The sequence below is a fragment of the Cygnus atratus genome, chromosome 2 (assembly GCF_013377495.2).
Source record: "Cygnus atratus isolate AKBS03 ecotype Queensland, Australia chromosome 2, CAtr_DNAZoo_HiC_assembly, whole genome shotgun sequence".
NCBI lineage: Eukaryota > Metazoa > Chordata > Aves > Anseriformes > Anatidae > Cygnus > Cygnus atratus.
This window is the reverse complement of record NC_066363.1, coordinates 89,790,760-89,812,044: the sequence shown is the minus strand read 5'-3', so window position 1 is coordinate 89,812,044 and position 21,285 is coordinate 89,790,760. Positions and strand designations below refer to the sequence as shown.

At 43.2% G+C, this 21,285-nt stretch overlaps 1 protein-coding gene across 4 annotated transcripts in view; it reads right to left on the bottom strand.

The window, feature by feature from the left end:
* The window catches only part of FHOD3 (formin homology 2 domain containing 3), a 399,093-nt gene extending 378,008 nt beyond the window's left edge, over positions 1–21,085 (bottom strand). For all 4 annotated transcript variants that reach the window (XM_050708607.1, XM_035550471.2, XM_050708606.1 and 1 more), the window contains exon 1: positions 20,800–21,085. In XM_050708607.1, the coding sequence (XP_050564564.1) occupies positions 20,800–20,964 (165 nt within the window). In that variant the 5' untranslated portion in view covers positions 20,965–21,085. The remainder of the gene's footprint in view (positions 1–20,799) is intronic.
* Positions 21,086–21,285: the final 200 nt, after the last annotated feature.

Below are 21,285 nucleotides of genomic sequence, written 5' to 3'. Positions count from 1 at the left end.
CTTTGTCTGGGGAGGCTTTCAGTGCTCGAGCCCTCCCCTGCTGAAAAGAAAGTTAGCCCCGCTCTATTTAGAAGCAAAAAGGACCAAATATTGGGGATGCACTCAGGAGGCCATCAGCAAAAGAGGAACAAGTTCAGAAACTCCACAGGCACTTTGGGGCTGCACTGGTCAGTGCTGGGCTGTAGCAAAACGTGGGCACCCACAGCATCCCCACGCCATGCGGATGCACGCTACCAGTGCCTGCGCTTGCTCCCACTGAGCTCTTGTTTCCCAGACCACAAAAACAAAACAAGAAAAAACCCACCAACCAAACCACAACTTAAAAAGTGAGCAGCAATGCACAAGACCATGCTAGCTGTCATCCAAATGGGGAAAAAGAACCACTCAGGAACCAGAAAAGATTCACAGATGGGAAAACTGCTGACAACCTGAGTAGCAGGATGTTTTTGACGATCTGAAAGCTATTGTGAAGTCCAGTTAAAACGCAAACAACAGCTATGGTTGTTCAGCTTGGCCAGGCAAGGAATAGCTGACTCGATCATCCTAAAACAGAACAGGAATGTGCCTTTGTCATGCGTGAAGAAGAGTTCAAAGTAAGAAATTAAAAATATACTTTTCCTCTCCACAGAGATCAGAAATCATTTTGTCTGAGCAATGCTGCAGTGTAAAGAGCAACTATGCACACAAAAAGCCATTCCTACTTTTTTTTTAAATGATACTTTAAGTTCTACAGCAGTAGTATTTTTTTTTATTTCTTTTTCCTGAAGCATTCATTGCTCTTTATTGGTAGAAAAAACATCCTGCTAGCTTTTAAGTTTAAATACATGCTTCAAACAGTTTTCAGGTTATTTGGTTTAGGCAGAGAAATAAGCCCCAGATGTTTCACTGAGAAGGTTTTTCACCAGGAAACTCATGGCCCTTCCAGATGTCTCAGGTATCTCACAGTCCAAACTTATTTTTCCTACACGAGAGCCGTGAATATTCTCTCCCCCCCCCAACAATTTCCTTATGGGTTTACTATAAATATATCCAAGGTTATGGGCACTATCTGCACCCATTGCAGGTGGCTTTAGGATCATTTAACAGCAATTAAGTCTTCCTAGTCCGTGTACCTTGCACATTCTTTATTCTCACTTGGCATACCGACAAAGACAAAATTTGACAGAATTAATATAATTAAAAACTGTATGATCTGCAATTGATTTGCAATTAGATGAGGTAGGTCAAAATGAGGGCTTGTTTTCCTTTATATAAAAGGATTTGTAAGTGACTACTCTGAGCGGACAGTCTTGCTGTGGATTTTAAGAGTGTTTTCTGGGTCTTGACATCATTAAGTGCTAAAATGCATAACCCCCAATCATGATTTTTCAGTAGCCAGTATGTCATGTCCCCATCTGCATTTCCCCATCAACAGGTAGCTTCCCAGTGCCTTACAGGCAACGACTGATGTCTTTCTCCCCACCACCACAGGAGCTAACTGTCTTCGCTAATGTTGTCTCTGCACCTCAGTTATCAGCCATCTTCTCTAATTGTTTAGTGTGTTAACATGATCCAGTTAAACTATCAGCAAGTGTTCCCAGCATTCAGGCCAGCGAGATATCTTATTTCTACTTCAGACCTGAGAAAAGGCTCATATACCCATCTAAGAAAAGTATACTTCTTCTTTTTGCAGCTTTGTCTTGCTTATTTTAGACCATTCTTCCTCGACAGCACAAGAAATCTAACCAAGGAATGATGGAAAGAAAAATTAGTATCACGTGCTTTTTCTTAAATAGGAAATATGTCAGCTGCCACGTTGGGCAGCGCTATACAAGACTGAGTCCACTGGTTTAGTTAACTTACTCTTGTCTGATTTTTCTGGCAGCAGCATCTCCTACTCCTTAGCAACACACGGGCTCAATTCCTGAAGATACTGGGACTCCACACAGCCACCTGTAGGGATAGCCAGATTCTGCACCCACAGATTTCTCAGATTGTCAGAAAGCACATCAGGAAATACCAGGCAGGAAGAGGTAAAGGCTGTGATTTGCAGGAAGCAAGCAAACAAACAAAAAAAAGCATCCTGCCCCTCTAGAGTGAGAGAGGGACCATGTCATAAGCATGGTTACACACAAACATGACATTCTCACCATAAGCTCAGCTCCTCCACAAATCTGGACATATAGTTGTCTTCATTGCCTCCAGTGACTCTGAGTAACCCTAGCAATCTACTTCACACAGGCCTGCTTACAGTATGTAGTTTTGTTTAGCTTTGGAGGCAGTTTGTTCTTGTCTCAATTAGCTCTCATTTAGCCTGACCACGTTCAGTGATGATGAGCTGTAGCAGAGTGATAGATGCCATTAAAAAAAAATGGACTAACTGTAAGTCGTCATATCTTGCGTTGCAGTTAAAAAAGTTAAACTTCTTGCTTTGATGTTTATAGGAGCATGAAATATTTTTAATACAAGAATAAAATTTATATTTCTTTTACTCTCCATTTTCAGTTAGACATAGTGTTTATAATAAGGAATTGCACTGAGGAGTAATTGGACCTAAACATGCGAAACCCTGAAAAGTTCATAGGCACAGTTCATTTGTCCTGACCGCAATTCCTGAACCATAAGAAAAGATTGTTTAGTAGCAAATAAACACTGTTCTTCTTTAGAAGCAACTTATTGAATAGTCAGGGGATCGTAAACAGCCTACAGTACAGGGCTGCAGTCAATTTCTGCTATACTTCTCAATTGTTATATAAACGGTAACCTTGTCCTTACACTGAAGGGGAACCATAAAACTCAATGTTCAGTGTAGCATACAAAATCCAGCTATGTAGAAAGCACATGACTGACAGAAATCCCAAGAGGAAAGCTTTACTATTTAAGCTTGTCTAGTGTCTCTTAACTTCGGTGTCAGGCTCCTTGCAATTAGCTTTGGCAATCCTGGTTTTCCTGTTTATTGTAGACCAGGGAAGGAAAAAAAAAAAAAACACACAAATAAATAAATAAGCCAATCAACCTCCTACATACAGTGGTTGAAATCTTGGCCACACAGGCACCAGATCCTAAGTTCCAAGACCTTGGCTGGTCTCTGACTTCCTCCTAGCCCTTCCCTATGCTCACCCTAAAAAGATGGTCTGTGACCACATCCACCCAAAATGCAAGAAAAGCTGAGGTTAGTGTGGAACAGACGGTCCCTGTCCCAAAAGCAACCTTCATGACGACTGTCTTACCAGAGACTCTCTGGGCAAAGACTGGAGGCAGCAACCACCTCAGTCTCTGTTTGGCTACCATCAAATTGCAAGAAACAAAGCCAGGCTATAAATGCAGCCGACCACTGTCCTCCAGAGAAAAAACAGCAAATAGAAGGCATTACAGAGTCACAGAACGATTTGGGTTGGAAGGGACCCTAAAGACCATCTCATTCCAACCCCTCTACTCTAGGCAAGGACACCTCCCACCAGACCAGGCTGCCCAAAGCCCCATCCATCTTGGCCTTGAACACTTCCAGGGACAGGGCATCTGCAGGTTTTGTGGGCAACCTGTTCCACTGCCTCACCACCCTCACAGGAAAGAATTTCTTCTGAATATTTACTCTAAATCTACCATCTACTGTAAAACCATTACCACTTGTCCTATCACTACACGACCTTGTAAAAAATCTCTTCCTATCTTTCCTGTAGACACTCTTTGTGTTCCAGAAGGCTGTTATATAAGATCTTCCCAGAGAGATGTTATATAGAGTGCACCTTGCACTTGGCCTTACTGAACTTCATGAGGTTCATGTGGTCCCAACTCTCAAGCCCATCAAGGTCCCTCTGGATGGCATCCCATCCCTCTGAAGTGCCAACTGCACCACTCAGTTTGGTGTCATCTACAAAATTCCTGAGGGTGCACTCAATTCCACTGTCCACGTCATTAATAAAGATATTAAACAGTATCGCTCCCAAAATGGAAATATCCTACAGGACAGGTGTGGAATCATAGAATACCCTGAGTTGGAAAGAGCCCACAAAGGTCATCAAGCCCAAATCCTGGCTCCACACAGGTCTACCCAAAGATCAGACCTTGTACCTGAGAGCATTGTCCAAACGCTTCTTGAACTCCGGCAGGCTCGGTGCTGTGACCACTGCCCTGGGGAGCCTGTCCCAGTGCCCGACCACCCTCTGGGTGCAGAACCTTTCCCTAACACCCAGCCTGACCCTCCCCTGTCCCAGCTTCATGCCATTCCCTCGGGTCCTGTCGCTGTCCCCGGAGAGCAGAGCTCAGCGCCTGCCCCTCCACTCCCCTCGCGAGGGAGCTGCAAGCCGCCGCCATGGGGCCCCTCAGCCTGCTCTGCTCTGGGCTGAGCAAACCGAGGGACCTCAGCTGCTCCTCATACATCTTGCCCTCTAGGCCCTTCACCAGCTTTGTAGCCCTCCTCTGGGCACTCTCTAATAATTTTAAATTAATAATATTGTCCTTCTTACACTTCGGTGCCCAAAACTGCACACAATGCTCAAGGTGAGGCTGCACCAGTGCAGAGCAGAGTCGGACAATCCTGTCCCTCAACCAGCCTGATGCACCCCAGGATACAGCCACATCACGCTCAATCACACCTATGTTTTTGTTTGGTTGTTTTTTATTTTACTTGAATTGTAGCAGCTTCACCTTATTAGCTTGAATTTAAACCAAAACACCTGATGTGGTTTCCCAGTGACTGCCAGTCAATCCTTACAGAAGGGAGTTAGAGGTCAGACCACCACCACAAGCGAGATCTATGACTCCTATGAATTCGTAAAGCATCAGTGGACTGAAGTTTTCAGTTACTTGCCATGAGCAGTACTTTTTTTAACCTGACACTACTAAGATGATCTAGGTTTTAAAGATTTGTGCACATGAATGGCAGCATGAGCTACAGGAGCTGGGTTCCTCGCTAAGGGAAGACAACAACCCAGGTACAGTGACAGAACCCAACCCTCAGCCATCCAGTTTGGTCAGACACTGAACCAGAAAACTGAAACCACTCAACAACAACAAAGCTTACACGGCTTTAGTGCACACAGGGTCATGTGGCAGAAGGGCATACGAGCACCTCAGCATATAAATGTAACCGTAACACGTAGGCCTGCAGATTCTCAGGGGCTAATCCAGGCTTCCCTCCCACCGTGGTCTTCACTGGAATTCAGTATCAGATGACACGTGTTGCATTTGAGAACAGTGGTACATTTAGCACAAAATATTCAAGAGGTTCCTTTCCCAAGTCATAAACCTTTCTGGCACACTATGATCATCTTCCAAAGAGCAAACTCAAGTAATTCTGTAATTTCCATCCCTGAAAGGTCAGAGCCCTGACTACTAAATAATGATGTCATGATAACAAGCTGACCCTTCTTTGGTTGGAAACTGTATAGTGGCTGCCAAAACCTCAACAGGATGCTAAGAGAAAGGAATCTATATTCATTACTGTATATTGTTAAATTTGTGCTGAGAGCACTTTTGATGTACAAACCCCTGTGCTGAGTTACTCTTAAACATGTCAAGCTTCACTTAGCTCTATAGTCTTGGGTATCCCCTTATCTAAGAGGGAGCAGCATTTCTTTTGCTTCCAAGTCTAGAACAATAATAAAAGAAATGCAACAAATTCTATGCAAAGACTTCAGCAGTCGCTGGCTGACTGCTATAAGAGCTTAAATAATGTCTCATGACAAAAAACACACTCCAATACCAATATATAGAATGTATTTTTTCCAGGAAAAAGAAAAAAGCGCAAGAACTACTGAATTCAACAGACAAGTAAAAAACAGGAGGTTAATCTTATATTCTATACATTATTGAGTAATTTGACAGCATGATCAAGGCACACTAAGGAGGGAGTAACAGGCAATACAAGTACGAAATCACAAAAAAGTAGGATACATGACGCATGTCAGCTGTGCTGAAAAGGCACCTAAGCACCTGCTCAGTAATCAAATAATATCTACTGTGTTTGAAAGAAGCACATTGTTTTGGATAATAAGATAATTTTTATAATTTACACAAGAACAGTGCTACCACAGAAGCTTACTCCATACGCCGCTTTTCCACCATAAAGCAAAAGTTCTTGGATAAAGACAGTCTGAAAGTCTAGCTGAGCTGCACTTTCAGGCCATACTTATGGCCCAGTAGTCTGCTGCATCCACTTTAGATGACTCAAACTTCCAAGAAAAATAGCTCCTCTGACCTGTAGCGTGTGAGGTTTACACTTGGGGAAAAAAAAGAAGAGTCCATCCAGATACAGCTTTATTGCACTAACTGGTCATTTTTACTGCATTGAACTAGCATATTAAAATCTTAACAACTTAAACATGTTTCTTCTGGGATATATTAAAATGACCCTGTTTTTCCTCACAGCAAATTTAAACACTTGCCACTATGATACTGATGAGACAGATACGAACATCATTGTTCCCCCAGACCAATAAAATAGCTGGATACTACTTAGTTTTGTGAAATGAATTGTGAAAGTTTTCACAGGGGCTGGCTCAGGTATACAACTTATTTCACTGAAGCTGGGAAGACTTAATATTTTTTGATCAAAGCAACAGGCATACCTCTTTAACCTTACTTTAAATCCTTCAAGCTTCTGTAAGTGAAAGATAGTAAGAATAAATACTCTTCTATTACGAGTCAGGCACAGGGGAAGTATGAACCTATTTTCTTATGGACAAGGTCAAAACAAGGTGCCACATGCAGTAAGAGCTTGCTCATCAGTTTGGTACTTTGTTTTGCTTTGCATAGCTTTAAGAGACTATGCTAAGGGCACAATATAATACCCACAGGAGAACCACATAAACAAAATGTTAACTTCAAATGTCACACCATTTTGGCATTAGGAAGCATTCCACTAAAGCACTACTCCAGGAATCCCAAATGCCTTTCTCCACTGTCCATCCACTCCTGTGCCCAATGAGCCAAAGGCTTGTGCTCCAAAAGCTCTCGTGTTTCTGGGAAGAAGGAATGGCCACTCTCCAAGAATTAACACAGGAAAGAGACTGGATATTTATTTTGCATTCCCCATTCTGCCACAAAGGTGCTTACACATCCCTGGGCAAGTCAGACCTTGTCTACATAGCAAGGGTTTTGTTTGTTTTTTCCTTTTGAGAAAGTGTAGTTGCACCTGTCCATCCCCCCTGCACACAGGGGCTTCAAAGCTGAAATTGAGTAGAATTAAAACAGAAGCTCTTCGCTCAGACTTCAGAAAGTTACAAGTCAGCTTTACACCACCCAATGCAAGCATCTCTGCAACGCACAGCACACATTTCCCAACCGTAACCAGGGAACATGGATATAGACATGGGTATACAGGCCTTTGAATATGAGGTTGCAACTCCATTACTAGCTTATCTCTTTTAGCATTGCAGGTTATGGCAGCACCTTCTCCATAGACAGCTCTCCAAAAATTGCTTCTGAGTGAGATTGTAGTCTCTTCATTCTATTTCCAATTTTTTAATAAGCACTTTTCTTGAAAAAATTGGCCCTCTTCCTGGGCCAGTTTTCTTCCACTGTTGCCTACACTAATGACAGCAGCAGGTACTGGGTACACTTGAGACAGTTGTCCCATTGCACAAAACGTCCATCAACATGGCCTTGGTCAATCAAGAGCAACTCAGCAGTTACTCTCAAGGGCAAAAATTTGTCTCCTAGAGGAGGCTGTCTCAGACTGACCTGCCAACCACCTCAACTTGTAAACTGAGCTTGCACCCTCTGTTACAACACAGGCTGCAATATTGGAGAAAAAAAAATACAAGGGGAAGGCAGGAAGAATGAGAGATGACAAACATTGCTTTGCTACACAGTGCATCCTAATTGCCCAAACACCATGATGTACTTGTATAAACACTCTGTGGCTGGGGATTTGCATTCACCTCCCTTCCCCACAACAAAAAGAAACTAAACACTGTAGTTAGTTTCAATCGTATCTGATCAAGTATATAACTTTTTCCATTTCCATTAGCAGCTCATAAAGGTGGACACAAACATGAGCACCACTCCGGTCACAGCCCAACAGTAAAACCTTCGCAATCAAGCCAACAGAGGTTCCTCTGCAATAGCAAATGTGACACTCAGATTCCCAGGTAAGGCAGGTACAAAGATATACCATAGTCTGTAAAAGCACAAAATTGTAAGAACATTCATGTCAAATCACTCACATACTTCCCCAAGCAGCTAATTCAAGTCTCTCACAAATCCCATCGATATTTAACAGAGATACCTGAAAATAAACAGGGTTTTCAGTTTGCCAGAACATATTCTCCTGCAAAAAAGTGACTGTCTCAACACCAATTCACAAAATTACAACTGATAAAGCACAATCAAGAGATGGTAAATTTGGCTAATGATCTGCTCATGACTATATTTCTGATTCCAGGGTTAATAAAATTCCATAGACCTTTCCTCTTCTAACATACTGTTACCCCAATTCCAACAACCTTCAGCTCTGTTAGGATTTTGGCTTCAGAAATAACTGAAACCATAATAATTATTAGTAGCCACATGAAAAGAGAACATCAGATCAGTCACATTTATTTTTTAGTAGTCAAACACACAGGCTGTTAAAAAGTAACATACAGGAATGAGTTCAACTTCAGTATTAACCCTCCAGGACTCGCCTACAGAATACATTTCAGTATTGACTTACTTAGATGAAATGGACAAATAATCAACGCTAGAACGGTAGGTATAAAACTGCTTTAAGTTCCTCTTCATATGCATATAAAACAATTCTAGAAATAATATTGTTATGGTAATTATTTGTAGTTTATTTTGCCTTGATTTTACTTTTCTTGATCTTAGCATAAAAACACAAAAGGATTGCTTTGCAGCGTGTATCGCATGCCAGTTCCTTCTGAAGAATTCACTGAGGAGTTTTTTTTTCTTTCATTTGATTATTCCTCCAAAGTATATTTTATAAGTTGGTGCTTAATTATCTCAGAGATTTAGATTACGGTTTTTATTTCAAGAAATCTAATTTGGTGGATGAAGAACACAAGAGTATGATTTTAATCAATCTCCCTCGAGACTTCTTAAAATAACACTAGCTGATGACTACTAGTGAGATAGCAAGCTATTCTCTCCTCGTCAGCTGCATGTATCTTCCTGACATATTTGCTGGAATACCAGTGACAAAGCGTAACATAAAGGAAGTAAATATAGCTCAGCTTACACTTCACTGAAAAGTATGTCTAATCTACTTTTTGTCACTCCAATCACACCTAGCTGTAATGATTTCCAAATGCGATGGCCTATTACCAGTGGCTTTCCCGCAGAAGTGACATCAATCTAAAGAATGGTTTTAAGGCAAGGGCATGCTTTCAGCAGCCCACCAGAACTATCAGAGAATTTAATAATGTAGGCCACTTATTTGAGGTGTGAGCATACTAGTCAAATTCATCAAGCTAAGAAAATACCCTGGTCAAGCACAAAATCCTAGAAGTCACTGAACAGCATTCTGCCTTTGTCAACTTTTAATTATGTCGTATTACCAACAAACTGCCAAGACAGATAGCACGCAGCATGTCTGGATACGGACTATTTTTAGCCTGCAATTCAATCAGCACTCTTACAATGGCTGGGATTAAAGCTCCAAGACAGCCAAGTTACTGTATATAGGCCAGTGCAATTACATGTTGAAACACGCTGAGAAAATGTGATCGTGAGCTGCAGTCAGCATGGTGAGGAGCAGCACTAGGAAGCTACTTACTGCGTGCTAGCAAATGTATTTATCAGCAGAGCCCACGCTTCTCTCTCGCCCATCTCGATTAGGAGCCCACAGAGGAAAACATTAAAACGAATGACAGCTTTACTCCACCTCCTTTCAATATGATTTAGTGCTTTTGACAGAAAGATAACATTTTGGCAACCTTGAAAAATCAATATCCTTTTACCTTCACTGGCAGCTGTTCTGATGACTTAACTTTGCCAACACTGAAGTAGCCCACGTCAATCCTGCCACAAAAACGCCACCAAGGAGACGAGAGAGTCCTCATCCTGCATGCCCCTTAACTTCTGTGCTGAGGTAGCAGGTAGAGGACCTGTACCGAAACAACATTTACAAGGATGCTTCAAAATACCTGTCTTTCATGACTGAGGAAAAAATATGCAAAACTTCTCTTCTTCTAGCCACCCAGTATGCTTTTATACATTCTAGTGTTAACTGTTAATTAAAAATGCTAAACTCTGATTGACTTTTCATCTTCGTGAGACGTATTTTCAGGCCTTTTCTCTGCACCTATACAGACTTGAAGAAAAAAATAAGGTTGTTGTTACATACAGCCTGCTGTCATATGTCTGACTATACAGACAGCTTCAGATTTCAGACTTAAGTCCTAATGTTTTTAGACTATGAAAACAGACCAAAAAAATTAATGACATAAAAATGTGATCACTTATCCTCTAAGACATATCTAAATACTATACCAAATAGTAACAACTTGCACACACTTAAACTGCAGCTAAACACTAACCAATGAAGTGCCTAAGGATAACGCTATTTCATCACCAACTTCCAAAGACAAATAATCTTTTAAATTTTGCTTTTGGTAGAGTTTCTGAAAACTAGTCTAAATAGTTTTCCTGTTCACCACCTCTGCGCAGATGAGTATTAAGAGATGCTTGCTTCTAAAACAGACCCTTTGATGAGACAGGAGGGGTTACAAGAACACATAAATCTTCTGAAGACTTTCAAGTTCAACAGACTTATAAATTAAGGCACATCTAATTACCAAAGAAAGAATATTTGCATCTTGAGATAACTGTGGTCCTTACAGCAAGCTTCCACGTTTCAAACTTACTTCAGTATATTGTTTCTTGAAGGATGCTTTTTTGAGTGTGGATCACTTCTCTTCAGCAAGTGAAACAAAGCATCAGGAAATCCAAATGCTGAATATTCAAAGTACAGAAAAGCAAAGATAACGCCATATCCTAAGATTGGCACGATTTCACATGTGTAAGTGTGGTAGCCTTTTTCCCCCGCTCTATACATCAAAACCAAGTAAAAGTTCACCAAGAAAACAGTAATTCCCAAAAGCATAATTCAGTAACATCTGAACTGAGAAAGAGCCCAAGTCTCGGAAACTATTCTCCTTTGCCTTCTTGCAGATCAGAATTTTCTTCCCCCTCCCTACGCACATCCAGCTTTATCAGGAAAATAGCCTCTAGAGGAAGTTTCTTAACTACAATGCACGTAAGACACAAAAACACCCAAATGAAGACTAAACCTACCACACAACAGATGAAACAACTACAGCACACAAGTTAACTGATTAACAAGGCTGAAAAAGCAACAACTGAACTCAGCATCTAACAAGCTGAAATCTAGAAGGCAAGTACGATAAATTTAAATGCTTTATTTTTAATGCATTTTAATTATTCAACCTCCCTATTCTGTTCAAAAACGTGAAAAGGGGGCAAAAGCAAACACAGTGAGGAACATTACAATATAAAATGAAAGACGCATAAGACAGGAGAGGAGTGCTTGGGTCACAAGCAAACAAAGCAACATACACCTAATCCAGATAATTTTCACTTCTTTCTGCCTCATATAGCCACAAGAAAAAACGTGTCATGTATTATAATAAAACCAGAACAAGAAATTCACAGTGAAATAACAGCCTTTGAACTGTGACCGTTAATGATCATTGCAATATATGAATCATTTAGACTACTAACAGATTAAATCTGACATGTCTACCTGAATTAAAATGCCTTGTTTTACTTATGCCCTACTTTTCCACCTGTTAATAAAACTGTATACCTTAACTTGATGTTGCTGAAGAGTTTATGGACCTTTTGCATTTATAAAAGAAGCTTAACTCAGGTGGCAGCATAATACAGAATATTTGAAAAGAAAAGTGATGAACGCAAGAACATAACGTGTAGAGCACGTTTTGCACAGATTGTGTTACTTGCCTCAGTACCTCTTTTTCCTCAGACATGTTTTTCAATGAAAACAACAAGAACAAACAGAACACAAAAATCATCCATTTTCCAATCACATTAATTTCCTATAAAGACAACTAAAAGAAGGAGTTAAAGGCAACCTGCCTCATGAGGGAAAGTTTTGAAAATCTGATAGTACTAGCAAAGGCGGTAATCTTCAGACCCACATTCATAAGCAGACATGGCTGAGTCTGCAGATCTCGGCTCTCCTTGGCGCTCACCACTACCAAGCACCTCAGTCCCTTCACCCTTTTGAACACAACCAGGTGCAAAAGAAAAAAGGCCACGACAAAGAATATCCCACAAATTCCCTTACTTGTGACAAGCAATGGTCATTTCCTTTCTTCCCATTGCTGATCACTCCCCCTTCTTCTCCAGCTGCTCATTGTCCAGGCCCTGCAGGATTGCTGCACCACTCGGGTGCAAGAAATAAAGCTCACTAGGCATCCTTAATTCTCTGCCTGGCAAACCTAGGGGTCTGCCTGGGCCTACACCAGAAAGAGGGCTGAGGATTGCAGATTTTTGCAGGCAAACTCCCTCACAATACCAGAGATGGGGGGGGAGGGGGGTAAATAAATAAATATTTGGATGTGGAGCCAAAGGACACACTTCAGGGACAGCTGCTGCAATATGGTAATAAACACAGGGTAGATGAAATGCCAATTTTTTCTGAAAGACTGCTATTTACATCTGCCACACAGCTAGAAAGGTGCCATCCCCGGTGCCCTGAAGAAAACTGAGAACTGCTGTTCTACCCTCACAAAAAGCAGGCGCAAGTCCCTGTTCAGCATTTCACTAGCACAAATGAGTCTCCTGTTGGTGTCCTGATTGTGTGCTCTGCCATTAATTCTCTTTCCCTGCAAACGTGGCTGTAAAATAGCCTCACAATAACGAAAACAGGACACGCACTCTTTCATTTAGCTTTACCTTGCACGGGAACCTTAGATTTGCAACCAAGCTGGCTGAATTATGAGAGTTACAGCTTCCTCCTTTGCCATTCCCCAATATGTGCCAGGTGGTTCACAAGGACTATGCTGAGCAGCCCTACCAGGCAGGGGCCAAGAACTTGATCTTCTCATTGCTCGTAACAGAGCCAGCAAGAAAAGTTAGGCACAAAATCCCCAGTCAGCTCACCAGCTGCCGGAACAGCCGCTTTACTTCTGAAGCTGTTACATGTGGCTGCCATGGCATATTTACAATTCCAAAGAAAATACTTATTTTCTTAATTTCACTATGAAAGGTTGAAGGGCTCAGTAGTAAATCTGAGGCAAACACCTTCAAAGAACAGCTCTAAAAATGTCTCATATTTTCATTTTGGAATCAAAATCGATCTTTTTACAATTATTTTTTTAACGGGTATAGTCTGTAGTTTCTAAAAGCAGAAGATAGCACAAGCTACAATGAAGTCATACATTTCTTTCCCTCTTTCCTAAGCAAGGAAATAGAAACTGTGTGGTTTATTCCAGTATAATCATGCTTGCTGTGTACAATAGGAACATTGTATTGCTTTGTCTGTATCAATATAGTTAAAAGCAATACAACTACTTTCCCTACGCAAAGCACAAGAAACGATTTATTATTTTTATGGCTTAAGGCCATAAAGCTTCACTTACATGCTTTAGAATACATACCTGACATGATTTTGTATTACAGCTTGTTTATTTATGCAGCTCTTTCTCATCTTCACAACATCAATAATTTAACTGTTAGTGATCACAAGACACCACCAAGTCCATTTTTTTCAAGTATATGTACTTGGTCTTAAGAACACTCTAGAAAAATGACTAAAAGGAAATTCAGTCATCCCACTCATTGCTATACAACCTACTGATCACTGCCATGTAAAATGATGACTGATATTACCAAGACACTAATAATAACGCTTTGGAGCCCCCAGCACAAGAAGGATGGGGAGCTGTTAGAGTGGGTCCAGAGGAGGGCCACAAAGATGATCAAGGGGCTGGAGCACCTCTCCTACGGAGAGCTGGGGCTGTGCAGCCTACAGAAGAGAAGGCTCCGGGGTGACCTCATTGCAGCCTTTCAGTACTTGAAGGGGACTTATAAAAAAGATGGAGAGCAACTCTTTGCTCAATCAGATAATGACAGGACAAGGGGGAACGGTTTTAAACTAAAAGAGGGGAGATTTACATTAGAGGTGAGGAGGAAAGTCTTCACTCAGAGGGGGGTGAGGCACTGGCACAGGTTGTACAGAGAGGCTGTGGATGCCCCATCCCTGGAAGTGTTCAAGGCCAGGTTAGATGGGGCCCTGAGCAACCTGATCTAGTGGGTGGCATGCCTGCCCATGGCAGGATGGTTGGCACTGGGTGGTCTTTGAGGTCCCTTCCAACCCAAACCATTGTATGATTCTGTGATCTTCACTGTATGAGGAATGACACACATGTCATATAGAAGAATTTTAAATAAAGTCTTTGTTTAGCAATAGTAATTGGTCACCCAGGATCAAAATTAAGAGTTTTCCAGGACTTTGTAATTCCGGTAAATACTGTACTCACAAAATAGGCTGAGGGTCAGTTTAGTAGTACAACTACTAAAGTCACGTAGTCATACTGTAAGTAAAGGTAAAGATCTAAGCTTTTTTCTTTTTTTTTTTGAGCATTCTTAAAACGCTGGGAATGATAGAATTACTTCTTAAGTGTTTGGAACTGGAAACTGCAATGCATTTTTTAACATATATGTGTTAAGCTGATGACATGTGGAAAGTGAACTTTTAAGTCTCACTCACCTTTACTTCAATAATTTCACGTGCCAGATGGTTGCAGATGTTTCAAGGTAGCTGAGCCTACTAGAGAGCTCACTGCTACTTTTGTCCCAACTTGTTCCTCTGCTAAAATATGCAACAACATTCCTAGCTGTCTTCTTAATAACCGTAATACAATATAAAGTTAATATGAATATAATGCAATCCAGGTGGTGTGGAAAGTGATGACAGAGGTGTAGTAGCTGGCACCGTTTCCCGAGCCAGTACCGAAGCAGTATCCTATCCTAGCACACAGGCACAGCCTCCTGGAGCACTGTTTACTACAGAAGGTGTACAGCCCCTGCCCAGACCCCTTGCAGTCACTGAAAAACACAAGACATTTGTTGAAGGAGCAGAGGTCCTAACCTGTCCTGGCTGAATTCCAGGCAGGACGACTGCATACTTTTGAAGCTCCATGTAGGTACAACCTTCCCTTCCAGTTGTGGTGTTTCTGTGAACATTTTAGACTGATGCTGCAAAATGTTGTGGATGTTTAAACAGCCAGGAGAGTGGACTTCAAAGCTGAGAGCACTGCCTAGGTGATAACGTGACGGATGGGCGACTTAATGCCTGCTGGCCTTACAAAGGGGCAGTGCACACAGCAGTACTCCTCCTCACAGCCACACACGCCTGATCAGACATAAAGAAAAGGGACTCTGATTTAGACCCCAATTACTTAGAAGGTAGGATGGCTGTGAAAGCACAGGCCAGAGAAAACCGTTCCAAAAGTTTTTAAAAGTCTCGTTCTTATTTGGGACAACACCGGACGAAGAAGAGACTGCAGCACACCAAGTCCCATGTCTTTCCCTGACCATTCCTCCACAGACAGATACGACTGATGTCTTCTTAGTCTCTCGCTTACTGAAGTAGTTAGCAATCCTCACAGAGCACTTCCAGAAAAGTTTGGAAGAATGGATGCATCTACAACAAGTTTGAAATCTGTAACTGCAAGGACAAGACTTGGGGAATTATGAAAGCAACGCCTATCTCCTTCCTCTCCACCTCCCTTGTTTGACTACAAGCGTCCAGTAAATACACGGTGATACGAGCTTCCAGACACTGCATGTTTCAAAATCAAACTACTTCAAAACCTACCTAGCTGACATCATGTTCATTCCCATCATTGTTAAAACCACGAAGACTCTTGAGCTATTAGCAGCTAAGCTAAGAGACCTGCAAGAGAGAAATGTCAAGCTGAGACCTTTGACCTTGCAGACAGGTCTGGTCCACTGCTTTTACAACACACTTCCCAAGCCTAAATCAAACAACCGAACTGAACTGCAACCAAACTGAGCTATAACTTGTCCAAGCTACAACTTGTCAAAAGAACATTGCAAGAACTTCAACGACATTAAACTGCCTGAGATAAAATCCAGCGTTTTACAGCTAATTTGTACGTGCTGTAGTGGGAACTTTGCCTCTGTGAAGGCCCGTACTGCCTAAGACAGCAAGCTGCCAGAGGCTGGGCAGCTTTTCACGTTTGTGCTCCTTCAGAGCAGCATGTTTCGTAAAGGGCTCTGATGCGGTTCATGCTCTCAAGTCAAAAGACAGAGCTTGATTTTCCCTCGTTTGCCCTTGTAAATGCTTCCCCAGGAAATTCACACATACATGACCACTCCAGGGTCAATCCCTTGAAGTATGAGATTTTGTAAACTCCAGAAATACTTGGTTAAATCCAGAAAACTTTAAAACCTGTTGGAAATAACTGCTCTATTAAATCCCCTCATCTCTAGAAGGATGAGAAAGGGCTAATGTTCAGCAGCCTCAGGGAGAATTTGAACGACCCAAGCATCTTGACAGCCCTTGACTAACACATTCCTCAACCACCCCATCCCAGTCCTTAACAGTGATACTTGCAGACATCAGCCAGCTTCCCTTGCCTGTGGGTTCATTTTCCAAGGTACAATACTGTCGCAGCTTCTCTCTTCTATTCTTCACCTCCTGGGAGAAGCATAATGGCCAACCCTAACACTTTTTCTTCAGAGAACAGCAGCTTTATTTACTCCCGTATCCAGCAGGATCAGGATCCAAACCATCCTTTTTATCCTTCTGCATAGCCTCTATGCTCCAAGGCACTTAATGCCGCCGTGCTTCAAGGAAACCTAGGGAGAAGGAGCCAGTTTATACGTTTTTCGCTCTCAGAAAACCAGGATGATACCTCCTGGCATTGAGTTCAGTGCCAGGGCTGAGCCCCATGCCAGGACATGACCTGGTGGAACAGTCCCTGCTATCGGTTTGCACCACACCACGCCCCAGGGTCAACCGGGGCTTTTAATCTAGGGTTAAATCGCAGCAGTTAAAGATGGAAATCCGGATGGCTTCTTTATGAATGAAACTCCCAGAGCCCTGTTGCGCCGACTGGATTTATTTCCTCATCCCACTATTTCTTGAATGACGCTGCTCCCACTTACAAACTCTTGGAAGAGAAGTTGCCTCAGCTTCTTTCAGGGGGAACAAGACGTCAAGCCCATAATCCTTATGGCATTGTATCTTCCCCCTTTCCACCACGACAACCAGTACACCATATGCACCATGAGATTTCTTGGTTTTCCGCTGTTGTACAAAGTATTTCAATTACATTTTATTTATAAATTAAACAGTGTGATTTCCTATACTACTACGAACATGTACTTCTCACAGAGCTGTCCTAACACTGAGCAGTATGGTGGGATGTGAAAACGAAATATGGCAACATACTCAGCATGCTATAATTATATGAATAAGTTCAGAAGATCTCTAAAAAAAGCATACCACTTGACATTGGCCATGTATATATATCCACTCTCCTGAATGACCCTGTGTCAGCAAGTCAGAGGTATCAAGTAACTCAAAGCAATTCAAAACCAACAAACCCAAAGTACCGAATTAGATTCAAAGAACGTTATTGGCATGGGGCCCAAGCCACAAATTTAGATCCAGTTCTGAATTTTCCCAAGGTTCACAGAAATGGGCAAAAGGGACATCTGAATTCAGAGTCCAGACTAGATCCAGCTCTCATTAATACCAGGGACAGTGAGAAAGAGAGACATAAAATACTCTGAAACAATGCGGTAAAATAGCACCTTTGGCAACCAAACCGACACAAGCAACCCATAAAAACTCTGTAGCATGGCTTAGTTTCTCAACAAGAGCTTTTAGACATAACCAGAAATAGTATGACAGAATTTGTGGCACTCGATTGCATCTCCATGAGTCACCGTCTCTGTGAAACCCCCTATCAAAGCATCGTAAACCTCGTGAGACACAGCAGGCAAGCGTTCCTGAAGGCAGCGCACCGTGGAATTCAGTTCGGCACGCGTGCCCTGGGAACACCTACCGGGTGCACGAGGCAGGGCTGAATGCAACACCACACACGGTGAGCTGCTTCATCCAAAGGTACGGCCGTAGGGAAAGGCGTGTGCACATACAGAAGCAGGAAAAGAGGGAAAAAAGGAGGAGGTTACAATCAGGCATCTAAATCCAAGGGGGAAAAAGAGAAGAAGGATTATAGAATCTTTTCCTTTTCAGCTTTCCCAGCTGCAGTGCTTCACCTCATCCACATATAGGGTGGTACATCCCATCCCAGCCAGTGCTCCCAGATCTTGGCCATCCAACTTCAGTGCACTCCTCCACGAGGATCCAAAGGCATTGCCAGACACCATAGTCTCAGAAGACACTTTACAGTTCTAGACTTGCTTCCAAACTCAAATATATTTGTAAGTTTACAGAGAAGAAGAAATACACCTCTTGATTTCATACGTTGGTTTTCTTTCCAAAGAACTGAACTGCTCTTTGGAGCCAAACTCTAACATTTGTTGGTTACAAAAAAGCCAATAGCGTGATTCTTTAACAGCTCAGTATGTCAAAGGCTTTTTCATTTGAATTTTAGGGGGCATTCTTAATAATTTATTATAATGTACAGTTTACAGTGACTTGAAATACACAAGTTACTTTCTTACTAGCTGTAAAAATACTGTTGTCACCACCAGTTACAACCCCGCAGAGTCACACACAGGCACGCAGATGTACAAAGCGATGATCTGAAGGCACCTCGCTTCCAAAGAATAAGTCGATATTCATCTAAGTCAAAATCTGATAACTTAAAAACTGATGAAAGGAAAAAAGCATTGATCATTCACCTGCAGAACTCGTCAGCAAGAAGGCCAACAGCTTAGAAGATTTCAGGATGATTTAGACATCAGTGTTACTACCTATTTCAGCTATACGCACCTATGTCTGTTTCAAGATATTTCACGCTAGTCACCATCAAGACACCAAATGGACCGTTAATCCATTAACTCGCTGATTTTCAAAGTAATTAATTAATCAATCAAGCCTCAAATACATCAAATTGAACTGACAACTGAGTTTCAAGCTACACTCTGCTTTGACAGATGCATTCCTCTGAGATCACAGAGATCAGGGCAAACTTGAGGACAACTGGGGAAAAGCCCTGCTCGGTCAACTAACGTGGTGACCTCCTCGAGACCCGGTGAATACAGCCTGAAGGAAAAGCTTCAGAAAAAAAAAATATCTCCTCCACTATAAACAAAAGTGGAAAGCCTTTCCTTAAGAAGCGACACAAATCTGTAGGTTTACAAAACCACACACACAAGGTCTAATGATGAATACAGCACGGCTGCTCTAACTGCAAGTGCTCACAAAGAATTAAGCTTTACGTACATCTACTAAAGGTAAACAAGTATCAACTTTTTTCTTCCCCCTAGTAAAAGCCAAGGGAACACCAAGAGACACAATTAAGGCACCCCAGAAATAGGCCCTGATTCTACAAACACCAAGGTAACTTTAACCACGTAAGCAGATTCCCATGAGCCTACCCATAATTAAACCAGCAGAAACAAACGTTTGCAATAGCCAGAGCCTCAGATTAACAAGCCACCGGGATGGGTGCTGCCTCTAGCCGAGCAGCTAGCTTCCAGTAGCACCTCGAGGGACTTCTGCCATCTTTCATCCAAAGACTGTAAATCCACTCTCCAAACATGAAGTAAACTTCAGAAACACACTGTACGCTGAAATGCAGGTAGAAGATAAATGTATAGAAACGATCCTGAATTTGGGGTGGCTCCTAAAACACAAAAACCCTGTGTTTTTTTGGCTAGTAAAGAGTTATAAAAAAAGTGCAAGGGCAGCATTGAATGGAAAGTAAAAGCAAAGCACAACACAGTGGAATCCTCTTGGAAATTAGGTTGAATTAGCTGTAAATTCAGATAAAAACGGTCTTTTTATTCCCTTTATTAGGTGTCAGAATCTGCCCTGTCCTTCTTTTAATTAGCTCTGACTCCAAAAAAAGCCTCCCTCGGAAACAATGGGACCAGTCTCTGAATGAGGGACTACTGAGCACATGAAAACAGCATTGACCCAGAGCACCACGAACTTACAAAGTTTTTGTGCGTTAGGCAGCGCTCTGCTCTCTGGATGCTGTATCCTTGGCAACTATTATGCAAGAAACTGTCCTACAAATGCAAAACTTCTGTCTGCTCCGAGAGCTTTTCTCTGAAATACTTTCATTGGGCTTTGGATATCCTTAAATCAAAGAGCACACACAGCCCTTTGTCATCCTCCCGCAGGCTCCCAAGAGGAAGATACAGCGCAACAAGTGATGTTAAGAGAGCATTTTCCTCCCACTTCATCAGAGAGCAAATAGAAGTTTTACAACTTCTGTTTTCTTGGGGAGAAGAAAGAAATGAAAGAAGTGAACGTCTTTGCCTTTTTGCCTCCAGCACACGCTGCAGAACAAACGTGCAGAGGTAAGGTTGATAAGGAAAGATGTTATTACTCCGCCAGTCGACGGCATTGTCACAAAACCTGAAAATTCACGGGTGATGCCTGCCATAAAGGGCAGGATTGAGGCTGCCAGCACGTAGGAGGCTGCAGGTGAGAGCTGACAGCGGCTGCCACCAGCACCAGCCTGCAGCGCTGAAGCCACCACAGCACTGAAGCCACCACAGCCCCTGCTGCAGCCGCCGGGCCCGCAGAGCCCCACAGGGCTCTGCCGTCCCCAAACCACCCCCTTCAGCTGCCAGAGGCACCCCACGGGGCCGGGGCCCGGAGTTTTGGGGCCGCCCTCGTCCCGAGGCGAGCCCCCGGTCCCCGCAGCGCTGCGTTACCTTGTGCGGGGCGCGGAGCAGGCGGTGCACGCCGGGCAGCTGGGTGCCGAGCGGGATGTCCTGGCGGAAGGTGTAGAGGGGCGGCCGGGTGGGCTCGGGGAAGTTGGTGCTGTTGAAGGGGTCGGTGTCGTCCAGGAACTGCACCCGGCAGAGCAGCGTGGCCATGGCGCGGCCGCGCTCCGGCGGCTGGGCGCTGCGTGCCCGGCTCCCCGCCCGCCTCACAGCCGCCGCCGCGCCCCGGGGAGGCGGCCCATGGCCCCTTCCCCGCCGGGAGACGGAGTGCGGGAGCGCTTCGGGCCGGCGGAGGAGGAGGAGGAGGAGGAGGAGGAGGAGGAGGAGGAGGAGGAGCCGCGGGCAGAGCGGGGGCGGCGGCAGCAGCTCCCCCGTGCCCGGCCGCAGCACGCCGAGCGGGCAGCGGGGCTGCCGCAGGCAGCGCAGGGCGGCGAGCTCCCCCCCGCGGCCGCCGCCTCAAGGATCGCGGCCGGC